We start from the raw sequence: 18,849 nt of genomic DNA, 5'->3' as shown, positions 1-18,849 counted from the left end.
AAGTTCAACATATCCTTTTTAATTCATTAATCTGCTCAACACCCGCCACCACTCGTCGTCATTCAACCTGCACATAAGGAAAACACATGCAGGGCTGAGTATTTTGAAATACTCAGTGAGCTCGTTGCCAAAACATTTTATAAGTTATGCCACCCTTACCAAGTGAACTCGAGTTTTAAGCAGTTATAAAAGGAATATCACGAGTATCACAAAATATATTTCCATAGACTGGCCAGTCAAAATAACCTCCCATTTTCTCATCAATTAACAATCATTCCATGGTGCGACGAAAGTGTGGCCACACTTTTCGCCCACGAGACCGGCCGACTAGCAAGGACGGCTCTCGATCCCATTGTGTACACAGCCTGGTAGGGCTTGCGGCCCATACTCAGACCCGAATTCGTATAAGCATATCCAACAATCACATTAAAACAAACATAGGCATGGCATAACAGTTAAACCACCCTTATAACACCGAATAACATTTTGACAAAATAAAAGAGAGTTTTAAGAGTAAAGCCCACCTCGATTGCTTAGTTTTCAAGTAGTTTCGCTTTTCCGTTAGCCGGCTTCGCAACCAAAGTTTCACCTTTTAATCACATAGGCACATATCACAAATTAGGTTCAATACTACTCTTACTCGTGCATGTCTCATTACTTTTCCTTCTTCCCAACGATTTATCTTATCATTACTAATTAATCAAGATCATGTTTATCACATCATATTATTTAACTATCAAACACACGCTACACCACACAACAACACACACATACACACGGTACACACACACACTCGGCACACACACATACACATGTTCCCACATCCCTTTTTATCCCTCTTTCACTCTACTAAGATGCATGAGGGTTCAAGAAGACCGATTAATCGGTTAGAAGAAGAAAAAGAAGAGGTAGAAGAAGAACAAACATAACTCTTAAACAAAAATACCTCTTTAGCGAAAAACAATCGGTAGAAAACAAGTATTAGCCTTGATTCTTCAAAGTTCTTGGATTAAACTTCAATTTCTTCTCAAAGGATGAAGGATTAATGGAGTAATGTAGGAGAAAAATTGAGAGAGTGAATGTGAGTGAGGGGGCCGAAAATTTGGGGTCTAGGGTTGGGGTGTTCTCTTATTTATAGTGCTCAACAAGATCTTTTGGTAATTAGAATAGAATATTTGGTAAGATCTTTTGCCTTATAAATAAATAGAATAAGATAATATGGTGAAGTAGGGAAGAAGAATTAACAAAAATAGAAGATGGCAATATCTCCTAATTTTCGAAAATTAGGCTGGGTAATTAGCCATGGTTTTGTTTTTGGTATATTTTCCAAGTAGAATAAAATATCATGGGGTAGAATAAAAATAAGGAAAATCCTCCATGGAACAAGGTAAGGGGCGATTTCTATGCCCTTTTAAATAAGGCATGGATTTCTTGAATATTGACTAAAATAAAGTAAGGCAAGATCTCTTGAAGTATGGAAAGATTTGGTAGAATAATTAAATTCTAGGTATGGAATGAAATCAAGTAAGGAATCAAATAAGATAAAACAATTCCTTCCTTCCCAAATATAGTGATTTTCGAAAATCACTAGAAAAATAAGGGGGCTCGATTTTTCCATCTCTAAACAAGGAAATAATTGGCTCTTGGAATTAAATTTGGATAATTATCCCAAGGATTAAATAAATTCCGGAAAAATAGAAATTCTTTCTCCAAGGGGGTCTAGGGTTCGAAAATTATGAGAATTAGGGTGACAAGTATTTATAGAAATTTTCTCTAATATTCTCACTCACCCATAAACAATTAAATTGCCACATAGTCTCATATCTTAATATATCACATGCCACATCATTAAATTAAATAGGTTTGACTTTTCAAACTTTCAACACAAACCCTAACTCAAATTGACCATATCAACTCATGAAATAAAAGCATTCTCGATGCCACGTCATCAACAATTAATTCTAGGGCTCAAAAATTAGGGTTCAAAAAATCCGGGATGTTACCTGAAACCTAGAGTGAAGTCGGAGCGCGTTCGGAGAGAGAGGGAGAGAGAGAGAGAGAGAAAGTCTAGAGTTTCAATCGAATGAGGAAAGTGAGAGGTCAGCCTCTCACTTAACAAACACACTCCAGATCCAACGGCTGAGACTCCTGATCCGCGTGGAGCTGCTTACGTGGCGGCCATCGGGGCAACCAGGTAAGTAACGGGCCAGCAATGCATTGGGCCGGTTACACTTAACTTGGGCTCAGACATTAATTGGATTAGGGTCAGCCCAATTAATTAATATGTAAGTCCAATACTCAATGGTCCACAAATATTCAACAAAGATAAGCACACTTGTGATCGTGTTAAGCTTGAAATGATCAATGTCAACGGACAAAATTGAAGTAGTGTTTAAAAACTTGTTAGTACATCTTTCATGTGTGAATATGCTATGCAGCCGCACTTTTCTAGTAGAAAAAACTTTTTGGGCAAAGTCTTGATCTATATTTTGAATAATCCAACCAAAAATACACAATCACAACGAGAGGACTTGAGAGGAACCGGGGCGTGCAATGAAAAGTAATCGGTTAAAGATTGAGAAATTTGATGAGGATTATAAGCTGGATGAGAAATCTTTTTATAATTTGTTCTATTTTAATTCATTCAATAATAATATGTCTATTTTATATTAGTACGTAGAATATGAATTAGTAAAGTTAGAATTTTAGTTTATATCTTTATTTTTAGAAAGAGTATCCACGTCTTTTTTTTTTATTTATAGTAGAATATGTATAAGCAAAGTTAGAATTTTAGTCATTTCTTTATTTTTTTGAAAGAGTGTCCATGTATAGTAGGAGACAGTGGCGGAGCCAGAAATTTTATCATGGGGGTTCAAAATTAAACTTAAAAAAAATACATAAATTAAATTTTAAGGTTCAGAATGTAAAAGTTAAATGTAATCGCATCATAACATTTGTCTTCTATTCTTTATCTTCTGAAATTGTTGCATAATAGTTTCATTAGTAATTAACTTTAACAGACACATCTTTTTCGATGTAAGGAACTAAGGAATCATTCAATAGTTGGTCTCATGCTATTACGTAGAGAAGTCTTCATGATCTTCATTGTTGAAAAGGCTCTTTCTACTAATGCAGTGGCAACAGGTAGGCCTGTCAAATTGGGTACCCGTGGATACCCGATCCGAAATTTTCGGGTACCCGATCCCGAAATTCCCATAATTCAATACCCGATACCCGATCCGAATTTGATTTCGGATACCCAAATACCCGACTCGGGTATCCAGTCCCGAAAAATCGGGTATCCAGTCCCGATTGTGATTTTGATTTTTGATTTTTTAGAAAATTAACTACTACAATTTTTAGAGTTTATTTAATACTACTATTTGTTCGAATTTAATACAAAGTTGAAGTAGTATTCAAGGGAAAATAACTTCAAACTTTTAGATTTACAAAATTGTTGTAGTAGTTTCAATTTTAGAGAAAATCACTACAAATTTTTAGAAATACAAAATTCGTGTAATAGATCGAATTTTAGAGAAAATAATTACAAACTTTGAGAAATACAAAATTTATAAGTTAAATTACATTAAGAAATTAAATTACATATTAATATCTTTCATCCATCCACATGTAAGAAATTAAATTACATATTAATATCTTTCATCTATCCACGTATAATTAAGAAGTTAAATTATATTTTCATTTTTCATCCATCCAAAATAAAAAATTAAATTAAGAAATTAAATAAAAATAACATCTTTCATTAATCCACGATAAAAAATTAAATTACATATTAACATCTTTCATCCATCCACATATAATTAAGAAATTAAATTACACTTAATTATAAAAAATATATATATTTTTTATTAATTTTAAAAACAAATAGGATATTCGGGTATACCCGATTGGGTATCGGGTAACCCGATACCCGATCATCCAAAATTCTCACTACCCGATCCCGATCCGATACCCGAAAAATCGGGTTTTGGGTATCCAATTACCCGACTTTTTCGGGTTTGGATATCGGGTATTGGATACCTGATATCCATTTTGACAGGCCTAGCAACAGATAAGATCAATGACAACTTAACTAATAAATAAACCATTGAAAAATACTCCCTTCGTCCCCCATTAGGAGTCACACTTCCGTTTTTGCACCCGTTTTATGAAAATGATAATAAATAGTTAAAGTGGAGAAATGGTAAAGTAAGAGAGAGAATAATGTAGAGAAAAGTTTTGATATTTTCTATACTAAGAATAGCAAAATATAAATTATACACAAAAAGGATAAAGTTCATATTATATACTCCACAACTATAAAGAGTAACCAAAATATACAATCTGCTCAAATCTAAAAAGTTGCAGTTACGAACAATAATTAATAAAAATAGTATAAAACTAATAACACATACACATCAAATAAAGAATTGGGGTTAAAGAATTCCATCGACAGAACCGCCATAGCCATTGAATTACATAAGCTTATTGAAAGTGCAGGTTTTCTCGGTCAACGTGTGTAAATGCAGGGGTGTATCCAACTGATCAGGATGAGATTCCCGACCTAGCTGAGTCGTTGGCACGACAATCGGAACCTGGTATCAAACAAATTTCCTCAACCCACTTCTACTGGTTAGTATAATGGAGGTAAGGGTCGAATCCCACAAGGATGGACACGTTCGGATAACTGTGGTGATATTCCTGGGTGTTTTTGGTTAGCTACCACGCTTTTGGGGTTGGGATTTTACCTAGGCGAGAAATAAAGACGGTACTCTACTGACTAGTAGGCGTGAAAGTAACAGGCATGTGGATGTGTTCGTGAAAATAGGGGACGAGGTATCTCAAGGGCATGTGAAAAGTAGACAGTTACTAAAAGAGGAAATTTAGACAACAAGTCATATCTGGTGACTGGTTGGCATTCTGACAGGTTTGGAAGGTACAACTGAAAAGTGGGAGACAAAAGCAAAAGTAACTTAAAAAGTAAAAGTGGTCCAAGGCTAAAGTTGATTTTGACGTTTTCTTATTCACCAAGCATTAACAGAAATCATATGAACACAAACTTCATAACTAAACTCAGATTCATAACTTCAAACTTAAGATCCATCGATTAAAATGTTTAACTTAAGATGAACAGCTGAAATTATAAACTACCTCTACTGACTAACATGCAAGGTGGTGATCACAGCGCAGAACAGAAAATTCATGCACGAAAACTCAGACTGAAACATAACTATAAAATTCGATCAACAACCACAGATCTAGCTTACTCGAAAGAAAATACATGCACGCACTTAAAAATTAAAAGCGATAACTAAATCTAACTTTCCTAGGCAAAATGAAGCAAACTCAAACCAAAGAGACATTCGGAATAGAAATTTCATAACTTAAACGTTTGGATTTTCACTAAGTACTTCAAAAGGCAACGAAGATAAATGTTTGCAACAGATCCAACGAAGAAAACATGTTAAGATTAAACTAAAAAGCAAATAACGATTGTTTTGCCACTTCGGGCGGTGATACTGCTATACTACTGCGACAAACTGGCTGGAACGTTAGAACGATGATTTTTCCGGCAAACTCTTGGACGTCAAGTGACCATAGCTGTGGCGAGGAACGAGAGATTGGATAATGCTGAAGGACTGATCTTCTAGAGAGAATTCTACTACGTGTGTATGAGAACCGAGAGCTTGCGAACTCCGAACCGAACTCCTTCTCTCTCTCCAAGTGGCTCTTTTTATAGGGAGGCTTGCCCTTGTTTTTAGGGTAGACTTCCTTCACGATTTGACTTTTCTGCCCTTGTTAATGATCACCCAAGCTATCCTTCTTCTCCATCTCGAGCCTTTTCTCTGGCATGCATCCTGGTCAGTATTGCACCCTTTCTAGCGCTCTTTTCACTTGCGTCACCTGAATCGTCTCCTACTGACTTGGATCCTTTAATCCTGCACACTTAAGCAACTGTTTTGCAGATAATACATGCATTTCATGGCATACTGATCAGTAACCAAGGCTTAGAATACGACTTGTCACTTATCTTCTCTCTCCCCCTTTGAATTTTATGTGTACCGATTTAGAGCTTTAAATGTGATTATTTAGGCCTCAATTTACATAATTATTGCCGCCAAACAAAGAAACAACATATGTAGAAAAATTAATTGAATTATATTTAAGTTTTGAAATATACCTAGTTCTGGATAACCAGATTTCAGATTACAGACTTACAGAATGGCAGAAAGAGAATTCAGATTACACTTATAAAACGGCAAAAGGAGAAAGCTAAATTAAAAGGAAATGATTCATATAAATTTTGCTGAGAGGAAACAATTCATATAATTTTTGCTGAAACCTATCTTTAATAATATATGTATTATAAACTATAATTTGTGCAAAATTACTAAAATACCCCTAGGTTTTATTAGAATTGGTGGGGGACCATGGGCCCCCCTGGCCCTACCCTCCCTCCGCCCCTGGTAGGAGATGTATTATACTCCTCCGTCCCACATTAGGAGTCTCGTTGACTTTTCTGTACTCGTTTACTTTACCATTTCTCTATTTTTTGTATTATTTTTATAGTAGGAGATGTAGAGAAGACTCTTCTCTACATAATTCTCTCTCTTACTTTTTCATTCCTCCACTTTAACTATTTATTATCATTTTTATAAAACGAGTGCAGAAAAGTTAACGAGACTCCTAATGTGGTACGGATGGAGTAATATGATATACTAGGTGATTCCTACCGAAAATCCAATGTATTTATTTAGTAAGGCATAATATTTGGTTTGCCGATTCAATTTTTTTTCATTATCATACATCTTAGAGCAATCATATGAAATTTTCTGAAAAATGGAATCTTAAACTTAGCACAAACCATTTAGTTTTGTCCAATGTTTTAAAAATCGGATCGGCCGGCGAACCGGCGTCGTTACTGGTTCACTGGTTCAACCGGTTCACTGGTCGAACTATTGGTTGAACCGGAATACTGTTTATATATATATATATATATATTTGTTTATTTAGTAGTAGTAAATAATAAGATTTAATTAAATATTTTATCAATAAATATTATAGTGTTATATATTTAATAGTATTATTATAGAAAACAAGTCTTGTATTAGTATATTATAATTTTAATGACCATATGTTTAAATACAATAATAAATTATAATACACAATATTAAAAACTAATATTAAACTCTATGTATAATTATAAACTCATATATTGTAAAATATTAGTGATTGTAAAAGTATAATTAAAATATAAGAAATATATTATAATTAATATTCTCTTAAAATAATATAAAATTAAAATGAATTATTAGTTTTAGTGGAAAAAGAATTTCAGATTTAATGTATAAGAATAATTAATGTTCATAATATTACAAAATGATGATGTGGTGGAGTGGTAAAGGAGTTGGTATTTAGAGAGGAGGTCATGTGTTCAAGCCCTAACAACAGCAAATTTTAAAAAAAATATTTTGAAAAGGTGAAAAACCGGTTTCCGGTTCACGGTCGGACCGGTCCGACCGGCCGGTTCCCCCGGTTCACGGCGATTCAATGTACTAGCGGTTTTTAGGGGTAAACCGGACCGGACTACCTGCCGGTTCGCGGTTGAACCGGTTGAACCGGCCGGTCCGGTCCGATTTTTAAAACACTGGTTTTGTCACTAAACCATTTTCACCTTACCTTATTCTCTCGTTATTACTTTTTATTTCTCATCGAATGAATGTAATCATTCTTATGGAAAGCCTAGCTATTCTTAGCATGATTTAGGGAAATATCATTGCTATTACTCAAATAAGCATGGAATGTATGCTTGCATATTCATCCATATGTCAAATTGGATATGTAATTATTGGAGACTCAAATCATGGATATGCAAGCATGATAACTTATACTCCCTCCGTCCCAAGATAAGTGACCTACTTCTTTTGGGCACGGGATTTAAGGAATGATATTTAAATAAGTTAAAGTGGAGAGAGTAAAGTATGAGAGAGGGAAAAGTAGAGTAGAGAAGAGAGAATAAAGTAGGTGGAGAATAAAGTAAGAGAGATGACTTTTTTGCTAAAAATGGAAATAGGTCACTTATAGTGGAACATCTCAAAAAGGAATACAAGTCACTTATTTTGGGACGGAGGGAGTATGATGTTCTATATCTCCATGAATCTAGGAGCTTTTGTTATCCCGCTGTGAGGGGATAACGTCGGGTTGTCGGTTCAACGCACCCGTCCCAACAGGCCGCCTGATCTGAGGGGCTGAACCCAATTTTTGGGGACAATGCACCAGGTCTATTTAGTGGCACCTAGGCACGCACTGACGCCACATGTCGCCCTGTATATGGGCTCCTTTTTAGCCATTTGAATTTTTTATTTTTTTTTAATCGGCAAAAAAAAATCCTCTTCTCCAAATATTACTCTCTTTGTTCCATTAGTGTTGTCACGTTTCTTTCTCGCACTCATTTTGAAAAAATGATACTCCCTCCGTCCCAAGATATTAGACTCGTATACCACTTTGGGGTGTCCCAACATATTTGACCAATTTCTATTTATGATAAAAATTTATTTTACTACCAACTACACTTACACCACTAAACAACACCTCCTAAATTCATGTGCCCAAAAGAAGTGGGTCTAATATCTTGGGACGGAGGGAGTAATAAATAGTTAGAGTGGAGAGAAAGTGAAGTAAGAGATATAATAATGTCGTTAAGGCCCTTCTCCACATTATTTTCTCTCTTAATTTACTATCTATTCACTGTAGTATAATTTTTCCAAAATGAGTGTGAAAAAGAACTTTGCCAACACTATGGAACAAGGGATTACTATTTTTTACCTATTTTTTCATTTATTTTTATCCTCCAAATTTGTCGCAAAATGATCTATAATTACCTCATTAGTCAAAAACTAATTAATTCATACCAAACTCTCTATATTTTCATTCCCTCAATCATTTTATCTCTCCAAATTTTCATCATCAACTGTGCAAATATGTCCAACCAACAACCATAGACTGGCTGCTATGGATGGAACACGACATCACCGGATAACCCAACTTCGGGTACCCAAGGCTCGGCGACACCCAACATGTCCGGAGCGTGGAGTCCACACTAGTTTTTCTACCGACCTTACCCGGTGGACATGCAGTACAGTGGGATGCCATTCTGGTCGACGCTGGAATTCAACTTTACGTAATCGTTGTCCCATATCGAAGAGGACAACCCCCAATCTCCGGAGTGAATTCCGCAGCAATCTTCAGAGCAAACTCAAAAAGGCAGTGCCCAACATGCCTACTCCGTGAAACACAGAGAAATTGTTCGAAGTGTGGGTTGTCACTCCGGAAGATACGATTGTGGGACCAACCAACACGCGACGAATTTTTGGGGTCGGGTGACAGCAACCTACAATTGTATGCATCTGGAAGGATCTGCCAGCCGCAATTCGAAGATGCTTCAGAATCATTTCGGTCAAGTGAGTTTTGATATCCAAAAGTTCAGTGACATCTTCAGCAATGAAGAAAGACAGTGCGGCAGTGGATCGAGAGAAGCCGATATTATGACTTCGGCCATGACGTTCTTCCAACAGGACACCGGCGGTGGGGCTTTCAAGTGTGTCAATACTTTGAAGAAGGTCCGGGTTCTCGATAATTGGGTGGGCGCACCCTGTCCTCCCCGGGCTCGAGCTCCAAATGGATGAGGTCGCAAGCGAGCTTGTTGGAGCCTATTTGGGTGGGTACGACGCCGGTACGAGTAGGTCATGAGCTGGTCGCGACATCCTCCAATTGGGACGAAGGGGGCAAAAGCTAGCTGAAAAGGACAGAGCCTCAAGCTTCCCCCTTCCAATCCGGATATTTTATATAGATATTTCTTGAACGTCATTAAAGTTGTCACTGGCAATATGAATGCGCAACAGTTATTTGCACATTCTCAGCTTGTTACGAGCCTCCAACAAAAATTAGGCCTACGGAACATGTTGCGCTGCCGAGGAGTAATTTTTTAATTTTTGGAAATTTAATTATGTAGTTTTTTATTTTTAGGATTTCAACTATGTAATTTTTCATTTTTAGAAATTTAATTATATAACTTTTTATTTTTTAATAAAATTTAATTAACGAAATTTGTTTTATTGATTGCATTTTAAAATGGTAGAAATGAAGTAGAAGAACCTTAAATAGTGAAGGGAAGGGATGGTTAAGAGATGTATGGTTGCAAGTATTGTATCTTTAATAAGGAATGTGAAATCTCAAGCACGAAGACGATTAAGACGATTGATGGCAGATTGAATCAGAACAAAACTCAAATTGAAATGACACACTGACTTACGTGGTTCGGTCGTAGCCTACATCGACGGAGGAACAAGATTCACACTCTTTATTGCTTCCAAAGATAGGATCAAGAAGATTACAATTTCACTCACACTCAAGCTCTCTATCTAATGTACAATGTAAACGCTCAATTGTAGAAGAAGAAACTTCTCAAAGAAAGTGTGTGTATAAAGTAAACTAACTAACTCCAGCTGATGCGAGCTTCAACATATTTGCACCAGCTCGAATGACATCGGTTCTCTCTTGATCCCTTCTACTCCAACCGTTTCAACTGCCACTCTTCTTATTTGTTATTTAGTCCCCCAACTCTTGTCAATTGCATCCATCCTCTACGAGAATGTAAATAATTAAGGAACGGGATGCTCCTCAGTTTCTTTCTCTCTCCTTCTTTCGATAGAGTCAACAACAAAGAAGGTTCCAAGCTCCTCAGCCTATATAGTCTCTCTCCTCATTTGACTCTCTTGGATGTCAATTCTCTCATCTGTAATGTGTAACGTTGAAGTTCTGTACCTCAAATATCACTTACCATCAATGTTTCAAAATCAGACCGGATCGGGGAATTTGACCAGTTTAGCCGCAAATCGATAGCTTGTTCGGTCGGATACACCCTATAAACCAATTGCCATTTTAAACAGGTGGAAGCAGGCGTTTGAGCCGGAAACCATTCCAAAGATTTTTGTTTTTTAGACTGTAATACATATGAAGCCATTATCAACACCGATTCAATTTATAGATTATGATACCATATCAAATTCACAAGTGAAAACAATTTATTAAAAGAATATAGCCCAATTAAACCAACACAGATCACATATTACAGAATTCTATTCCAAAATAAGTCACAGACTTCTGACCAGATGTTTGCAAGCACTAGGACACTGCTACCTGTGGACTGAACTACTTGGAAATAAAACAAAATAACAAACGGAAACTATTAAGAGTAACAGGTTGTCCAAGTCCCCCATAATTTGTACAGCCACTTTAGCAATCAAAATATATTTGAAAGAATAGAACTAATATAAAGTCACTTCCAAGGCTGCAGCTGACCGCCAACCCCCACGAGTATCCACACCATTCCCACTAAGATGAGCAGCAGCCGCTCTTCTGGGCAACAGGCTGTCCACGGATCTGCACAGTAGGTGGCCTTGCACTGTTTGATGCAGGCTGACTTGCCATCCTGCGTTTGGTTAAGAACAGATTCAGTGAGGAGACATGTCACTGAGACTCGAGACGACGATGAGATATTAAAACAAGACAAAGCAAACTGGTTCAAAATGAACTTTCAAGAAGAAGATGAGATAAAGCAAACCTATTTTTAATGTCAGCGGACATAGCCATGAAAGCCTGCTCAACATTCGTTGCATTTTTGGCACTAGTCTCCATAAAGGGGATGCCAATTTCATCAGCAAATGCCTTCACAAAGAAAGCAATTAATTTCAGCAAAGATTTATTAGTCTAATGGAATAGTGCTTGAGCAACCCTACAAAATGTTTACCTTTGCTGTTTCATAAGGCACAGCCCTATTATCAGCAAGATCACACTTGTTTCCAACAAGGAGCTTGTTCACATTCTCACTTGCATATCGGTCAATCTCATTCAACCATTGCTTCACATTGTTGAAGCTTTCTTGGTCAGTTACATCATATACTATCTGCGAGAAATTTCAAGTTGGGGATGCATTAGAAACTGAAAACACAATGTTTCTCATTTGCAGTAAATCGAGAAGAAAGAGACTAACTATAATTCCATGTGCACCACGGTAGTAGCTACTAGTTATAGTTCTGAAACGTTCCTGCCCAGCAGTATCCCACTGCAAGAAAAGGTGAAATAAGAGGAAAGACAAATGAAGCTTTACTTTCAACATACACTCGTATTGGAAGGAAGGATACACAAGGATCATATGCAATTACAACGTAGCAAACGAAGCCCAAATTAGTATGCAACCATATGCTAATTACTCAGGATATCAAGTTTCTCATCGAAGAATAAATTATAGCCTTTGCACAAAGTTGAAAGCTATGTTAGTCATACTTGACACACTTGAAGATTAGCTTAAATTTTCTTCCGTTGATGAACTAGATAATTTTACTGGGAAATTGATCAGCAACAGTATTAAAACGTATCCCAACTTAATCTCTCTATCAGACAAAGAACAGCACTACACAACAAAGAACACTGGTTTTCCAAATATTTACATTCCATTGTCTTATTGATTTCAAAAGGGAACCATACACACAACACAATACAGAGTGAACAATATCAGAATGCTTACATCTAATCAGATTGAACAATATCAGAACTAGCCTTCAAACATGTTAATTTGTTTGGAAATTATTAAGTTTCAGTGGAAGACCAAAATAAGCCCTCAAACATATTAAGTTACAAAATGAGCTACAATGATGAATGAATACAAGTAAACACAGAGTGAATACAATAAACATATCTGTGTTCCTCAATAGCCTTGCATATAATCAGATTGATCTACAGTAGAAGTAGAACTAGCAAGATACAGACAAAACAATCCCCCAGGCATATGAAGTTTCAAAATTTTCCACAATGATGAATGACTATCAACAAGTAAACACACTAAGTTTAGTGTTCACCATAATATATAACCAAGGAGAAAAACTTACAATCTGAAGCTTGATAGTCTTTCCATCTTGCTCCACAGTACGAATTTTCTGTAGTAAGTGATATGTGATTAGAATTGTAACTAAACCACGTAAATATATAAAGCAAAAGGCTAAGCCCTTACAAAGTCAACACCGATTGTGCTGATGTAGCTATCAAGGTAAGAATCATCCTGTATATAAAATCAAATACAGGTCAGTCAGTGATGGTCATTGAGAAATCTTATTTTTAGGCAAAAGAGAGAAATTCTTTATGAAAAAAGTAAAAAGGCGTGCATAATATAGCAGACAAGGACAGAACACTTGTTGAATACTACAATAAGCTATAGGCATTACAGAGATTAATAAAAAGAGAGTATTCTAAAACTAGTTGCAATCAAAGCAATATTCAAAATTTTAAATTAACATGTTGAGCACTTGAAGGAGAGATCACCACAACCATAAGATATATAGTAGCAGTTCTATTTCAGCACCTATAAAGCCGGTACACAGGAGTAAAATGATGTTTAAAAGAATATCATTCTTTACGCAATTAGCTGAAAACCTTATTTAATAAGGAAAGTAATGTTTCTTTTCAACACATGCCTCACTTTGACAGTATATTGGCACAGGGAAAAATTGACATGATACTCAGAGATGGGTGTGCAGAACAACTTTAGAAAGTGCAATGCCATAACCACAAGATAGACATGCTACACTTTTTAAATTTTTCTTGTTAAAGTAACTCGCAGCCATCTTACAGCAATAGAACCCAGTTTTATTAAAATCTATAGAGGTAAAGAAATATACTGATATCAACTGTTGGTGAACGTATATAGCGAGATATGGTTTGGAAGATATGATGTAGCAGATTAGGAGTATCAGTTTGAATTTGTATCTTCTATTAATAAGTTAGGATTTCATATCTTTTATTTGTTAAGTTTGAGTAGAACTGTTCATGTGAATGTCTATATGTTATGGGACTCTCTATAGGTAGGGATATCTTTTGGAGAAGAACAGAAGAAATCCATTCTCATGAGAGGATCTATTTTTTCCAGTTAATAATTCAGCATGCATCTTGTTAAGTTGTGTATGGTTTTTCTGGCTCATGCATTTTGTTAACAGGTTTCATGCCTCTTCCGTTCTCTCCTTTTCACCCCATATCACATACACAACCAACATACAGTGAAATTTACATTAAGAATACTACATTCAGTTACACTTACAGCAAATCTTAGTAGAAGACATGACTTGCCAACACCAGAGTCTCCGATCAAAAGAAGCTTGAACAAGTAGTCGCTGAAAGACGCAAATAAGGGAAAAATTAGATGATACATCATTCAGAATGGCAGGAATCAATGGAACCAAATTTCAACAATCAGTGAACCTTAATCTTATAAATGTCAGACCCCTACAGGAGAACGTGACAGTTATTATCCCCCAGTTGTAATAGTAGAATCATATGATTTCTTTCAAGCAGAAAAACAAAGGAGATGAACAATTTGTAAGATGTACCACTGTCTTGTAATCACATAAAAAGTTATATTCCACAATCACATACTCCTTATTAGCTTGAAGTTCAATCTACATCCAAGCGGCTTCAGATCCTTAAGCAGACACAACTCTAAACCTCCCAATTCGGTAGCCCCATACAAATACAAAATTGTGATAACCATCACAATAATCAGCGAAAAATTCAAAAACCATCGAAAATCACGTGAATTTTCAGACTGATCAATAGCTGCCGAAATTCAGAAAGATCCCAAGCAAAAAAATAAAATTACCAAATCACACAACAAAAAATCAGCTCGAGAGGAAAGATCCATCAACAACAGATGCATCGAAATCCAAGCATAAAAAAAGTCACGGATCTACAATCACGCTTCAAAATAAGAAAAATTAAACAGAATTCCCGATGAAAACACTTGTGGATCTACCTAATTGAAGACAAACAAACCGGAATAGAAAAGCACCTTAGATTTTGGGAACAATCGGTAAAGAGAGACTTACTATTCGGGATTCATGGTCGAGGAAGAGTGGCCGGAGATGGTCCTTCTCGAAGATCGCTCGCGAGAAGGATTGAAGTTGACCGGATTGGGGGGTTTTGGGTGTGATTAATGGAATAGAGAGAAAAAAAAGTAGTGGAAGGAAATGAATTAGGGGGAGTCAGAATGGGAAATTTATGTAAATTATTTATACAAACACCGACAGCGTAAGATTGGTGAAGACTTCGAGGAAAGGGCTGCCTGCATTTATCGAATCTCACGCGCTGCGCATATACACTTACACGTATTCTAAATAATCAAATACCAAAAAAAAAAAATTATATGGCGTGTTAATTAGAAAGAAAAAGTTAGCACAAATAAAAATGTGTCATTTTGATTGGAACAACTTAAAAGAGAAAGTGTGTCTCTTAAGTGAGACGAAGGAAGTAGTTTTTTTCTCTCATCTGTCCTATTTTAGTATTGGATCTCACATTCCCCTAACTTATTTTCTTACATTTTATTACAAAACTCATACTTCAATCGTCCTATAAAAATAAGGGCACTTTTGTTTTCCTTTCGTCCTATAAAAATAACTCATTTTCATTTTTGGAAAGTTCTCCCAACTCATAGCCTATATACATCAATTTATTTAATCCCTACGTCCTTAAATATTTGTCAATTATTTCCATTTTCATTCGTCCCTAAAAATTTGTCACATTTTACTTTTATCATTTTTGGTAGTTGACTCACACTACACTAACTCATTCTCACTCACATATTATCATAAAACTATAAACATATAAAAGTAGGACTCACATGTCACTAATTTTTTCAACTCACTTTCTATTACATTTCTTAAAACTCGTGCCGAATCAAATGGTGACAAATTATTAGCGACGAAGGGAGTACAACATATACCATTAGAGCATTCATCTGTCCCGCCGCCCGTGCGACTGCCGTCCTGGGATGGCCCTATTGAAGGCGTTCAGCCGTGGGAGGGGAGGGGCGCCAATACCACGGCGGTCATCGTGCGGTGCTCGGCCCTATAATAAGGATCCTTATCAATATGTTTCTTATGTTGGTTAAGCTTGTAGGGCTAACAATGTGGGTATTGTGGGTAATGGCGTGAGGTAGTGGAGGGTGATCATGGGGAGGCCTTTGGCTTTTACCTCATGTAACATCCACTACCTTATTATTTTAGTTCATGGTGTCTTAGTGTTATTATCCTTCAAGTCCCCATTTTGTGCCTATAAAAAGGCATGAAGTCGTAGAAGGATCTCACATCAAAACTCAAAGCATTTTTCCATTCTACTATCTCTTTTGGTCTCTAGCATCTTAGTTTGCAATTTGGAAGCATTGCATTGTTAGGTACTCGACTTGACGCCAAGCTTGCCAATGCCTACGAGATTGAAGTGATTCTACTCAAAAGAAGAGAAGTCATTTTGTATTTGAAGTAATCCGTTATAATTTTATTTTTGTTTGATCTCCAGCTTTGTTTCTTTTGTATTTGTGTATGTGTATGTTATTTCCAACACAAATATACTAAGAAAATAAAATTTCAATAAGTAAACACACGACACAATAGTGGATCCATCAACTTAAAATGGTGTTTTTGGTTTTTGGGAATTTATATAATTGACTCCATCCAAGATGATACGTAGTTTTGGTATAATCTTGAAAAAAGTACATCCCCAATTTTTGAAACTAATATAAAGAATAAAGCTGATTACTATGCCTAATTTTTATAAAACCTTCGAATAAATGCTCATTGATTTCTCGATTTTTTCATGGTCTATTCCGTGAGAAAATAATATTGGCATTTCCCGGCAAATCGCCAAGGTGCAGAGGTAAATGTCCTGTATCATCGCTTGCCATTCCTTTGATTTCTTCTGCAATTGTACCTCTTAAGTTGATATCTGCAAATCAATAAATATCTAAATATCATGTTGACTTCAGAATACACTAAAATAATACTTTAATTTCCTGTGTTATCCAAAATTGAACATTTTGTTCGTAGAATGTTGATAGCTTCCAAATTCACATTTTTCATTTGTGGGTTTCTAACTTCACCAATTCATTCATATCATCTTTCGTAAATTCTAAACAGGAAGGATGAAAATGATGTCTAATACTTTTTTTCCGCATGTTATTAATAAACTGATCGTTCTAAAAACAATTAGCAACTAAAAATGTTCGGTGTTAACATAAAGGGTGTGGTTGAATGGCATGAGACTCGTTCATCTTTAACCAAATGGTCAGAGGATGAATTCATGCATTTGGGTATGGAGAATAAACAAAAAATGTTCGGTGTTCATCTATATAGATGTTCCATTAAAATCGTCTTCTTTTTACATTATGGTCCGTCCCACAAAATTAGTGGACTTGTATTTTTGGTAAGTTTCTCTTTCATGAGTGAGCCTCCTCATTATCTATTAACAATACTCCGATCACTTTTTTCTTTCTTTCCCTCTTCTACTTTACCAATTTAACATTAAAATTTGTGTCAACGCCAAAGTATTTATTTAATTAATAAATATCTTCTTATCTTCATTTGTTGATGGTATCATTTTAACTTGTACATATGAAATGAAACAGAAGATATGGTATAAAAGACAGCCATAGTAATAAATTAAAATAGTGTTAAAATTATAGTCCTAACTTGGATCTTTAGATACCTTTGCTAGTCCAATACAGAAATATAACAATAGAGTATTGCTTATACTTGCATAAGTTATTCAATTAGTTGGTCGAATATAAATTTACAGTCAACTAAAGCTAACGTGTATCACCAAAAGCTAATTTGACAATAGTGTTATTCTTTTCAATAGATGTACTCGCATTCAATCTCTCAAGCCGAAATTGGCTTCCAAAATTATAAGTCAGATTAGCAAGCTATATATTAACATAATTATAGCAGAAAATTCACCACATGATCAAAATTCAAATTAGAATTAAAGAATGAGACTAACAAAACATAGTAAATTAGTAGAGATGTAGAATGAATAACCCGGATTAGAAAAAATCCACAGAATGAAAGCGCAGAAAAGAAGCACTAAAGGGATGGCATGAACGGCCTTCTCCGCAAACTTGGCTCTTGATCTTTCCTTCTTAGCTGCATCCGATAGCGGCTCGTACATTGGCAGCTCATTGCCACTATCGTCGGACAACGCCCTCAGGGCTGTTGGGACTTTTGAAGATGGCGACGACGAGCCATAATAGCTGTAATGGTCGTCGGAAAACCTATTCATACTTGCCGATCGATACATCTTTTGCTACAAACTAAAGATCAATTAAAGTAATGTTGATCGGAGAGATTTCTTGCTTTGAAAATTAAATGCTTGTAAAAAGATAACAATTTTATCATTATATGTATAAGATCAAAACAATTTTATAACGACTTAGTTGTGGAAAAAGTAAAAGGACTATGAATCTTAGCGGGGTATGTGTGGTTTGGACATTGAAATCGGGTCCAGATATAGATTTTGACTTTTGCTATGATTCTTTTGGTGTTTATTGAAATCATATGGAGAATAATACGGGAACATATTATATTGGTTTCTTTTTCTAAAATTATGTTATACTCCTATTTAACAATTTTACAAATTTAAAAACTATTGTATAATTATAATGATTTAATTCAGGACTATATTGAATAATGTGGCATAGCTTTGACGTCGCATCGCCTTAATTCTGTTAAAATTATATTCTTTCAAATAGTATTTTTAAAAAGAATGAACTACAAATTTGATTCATGGGAAATGAGGTTTTCACATTTTGGATCCTCTAATTAAAAAAATATAATTACACATGTCTCTATAAAATGAAAAATGATCACGAACAACATAAAAAGTTCGTGGACAATTACAATTGCATATTCGTGCTAGCAAGTAAATTCTATTAACACCGACACTTGATATAGAAGGTAATCACGTTTTTGGACC

The 18,849-nt window shown here is 35.5% G+C and overlaps 2 protein-coding genes across 2 annotated transcripts; both read right to left on the bottom strand.

The window, feature by feature from the left end:
* Positions 1 to 11,106: 11,106 nt before the first annotated feature.
* On the bottom strand, positions 11,107 to 15,103 carry RA-5 (RAS 5). Its single transcript, XM_048084415.2, has 8 exons — positions 14,934 to 15,103; positions 14,150 to 14,222; positions 13,070 to 13,117; positions 12,948 to 12,995; positions 12,053 to 12,124; positions 11,810 to 11,965; positions 11,624 to 11,727; positions 11,107 to 11,491 (listed from the first exon to the last, which is right to left on the bottom strand). Exons 1-8 carry the CDS (start codon positions 14,945 to 14,947, stop codon positions 11,395 to 11,397), a joined length of 612 nt encoding a protein of 203 aa, XP_047940372.1. The 5' UTR covers positions 14,948 to 15,103; the 3' UTR covers positions 11,107 to 11,394.
* A 1,398-nt stretch (positions 15,104 to 16,501) lies between these two features.
* LOC125186507 (uncharacterized) lies at positions 16,502 to 18,256 on the bottom strand. The gene is made up of 2 exons (XM_048082878.2): positions 17,916 to 18,256; positions 16,502 to 16,824 (listed from the first exon to the last, which is right to left on the bottom strand). The coding sequence occupies exons 1-2, from the start codon at positions 18,172 to 18,174 to the stop codon at positions 16,694 to 16,696; spliced, it is 390 nt and encodes a 129-aa protein (XP_047938835.1). The 5' UTR covers positions 18,175 to 18,256; the 3' UTR covers positions 16,502 to 16,693.
* Between the last annotated feature and the right edge of the window lie 593 nt (positions 18,257 to 18,849).

Source organism: Salvia hispanica, chromosome 5 (assembly GCF_029641045.1).
Source record: "Salvia hispanica isolate PSC_SH4W2 chromosome 5, Shi_PSC_v1, whole genome shotgun sequence".
NCBI classification, from domain to species: Eukaryota; Viridiplantae; Streptophyta; class Magnoliopsida; order Lamiales; family Lamiaceae; genus Salvia; species Salvia hispanica.
The sequence above is the reverse complement of the archived record's forward strand: the minus strand, read 5'-3'. Positions and strand labels throughout refer to the sequence as shown.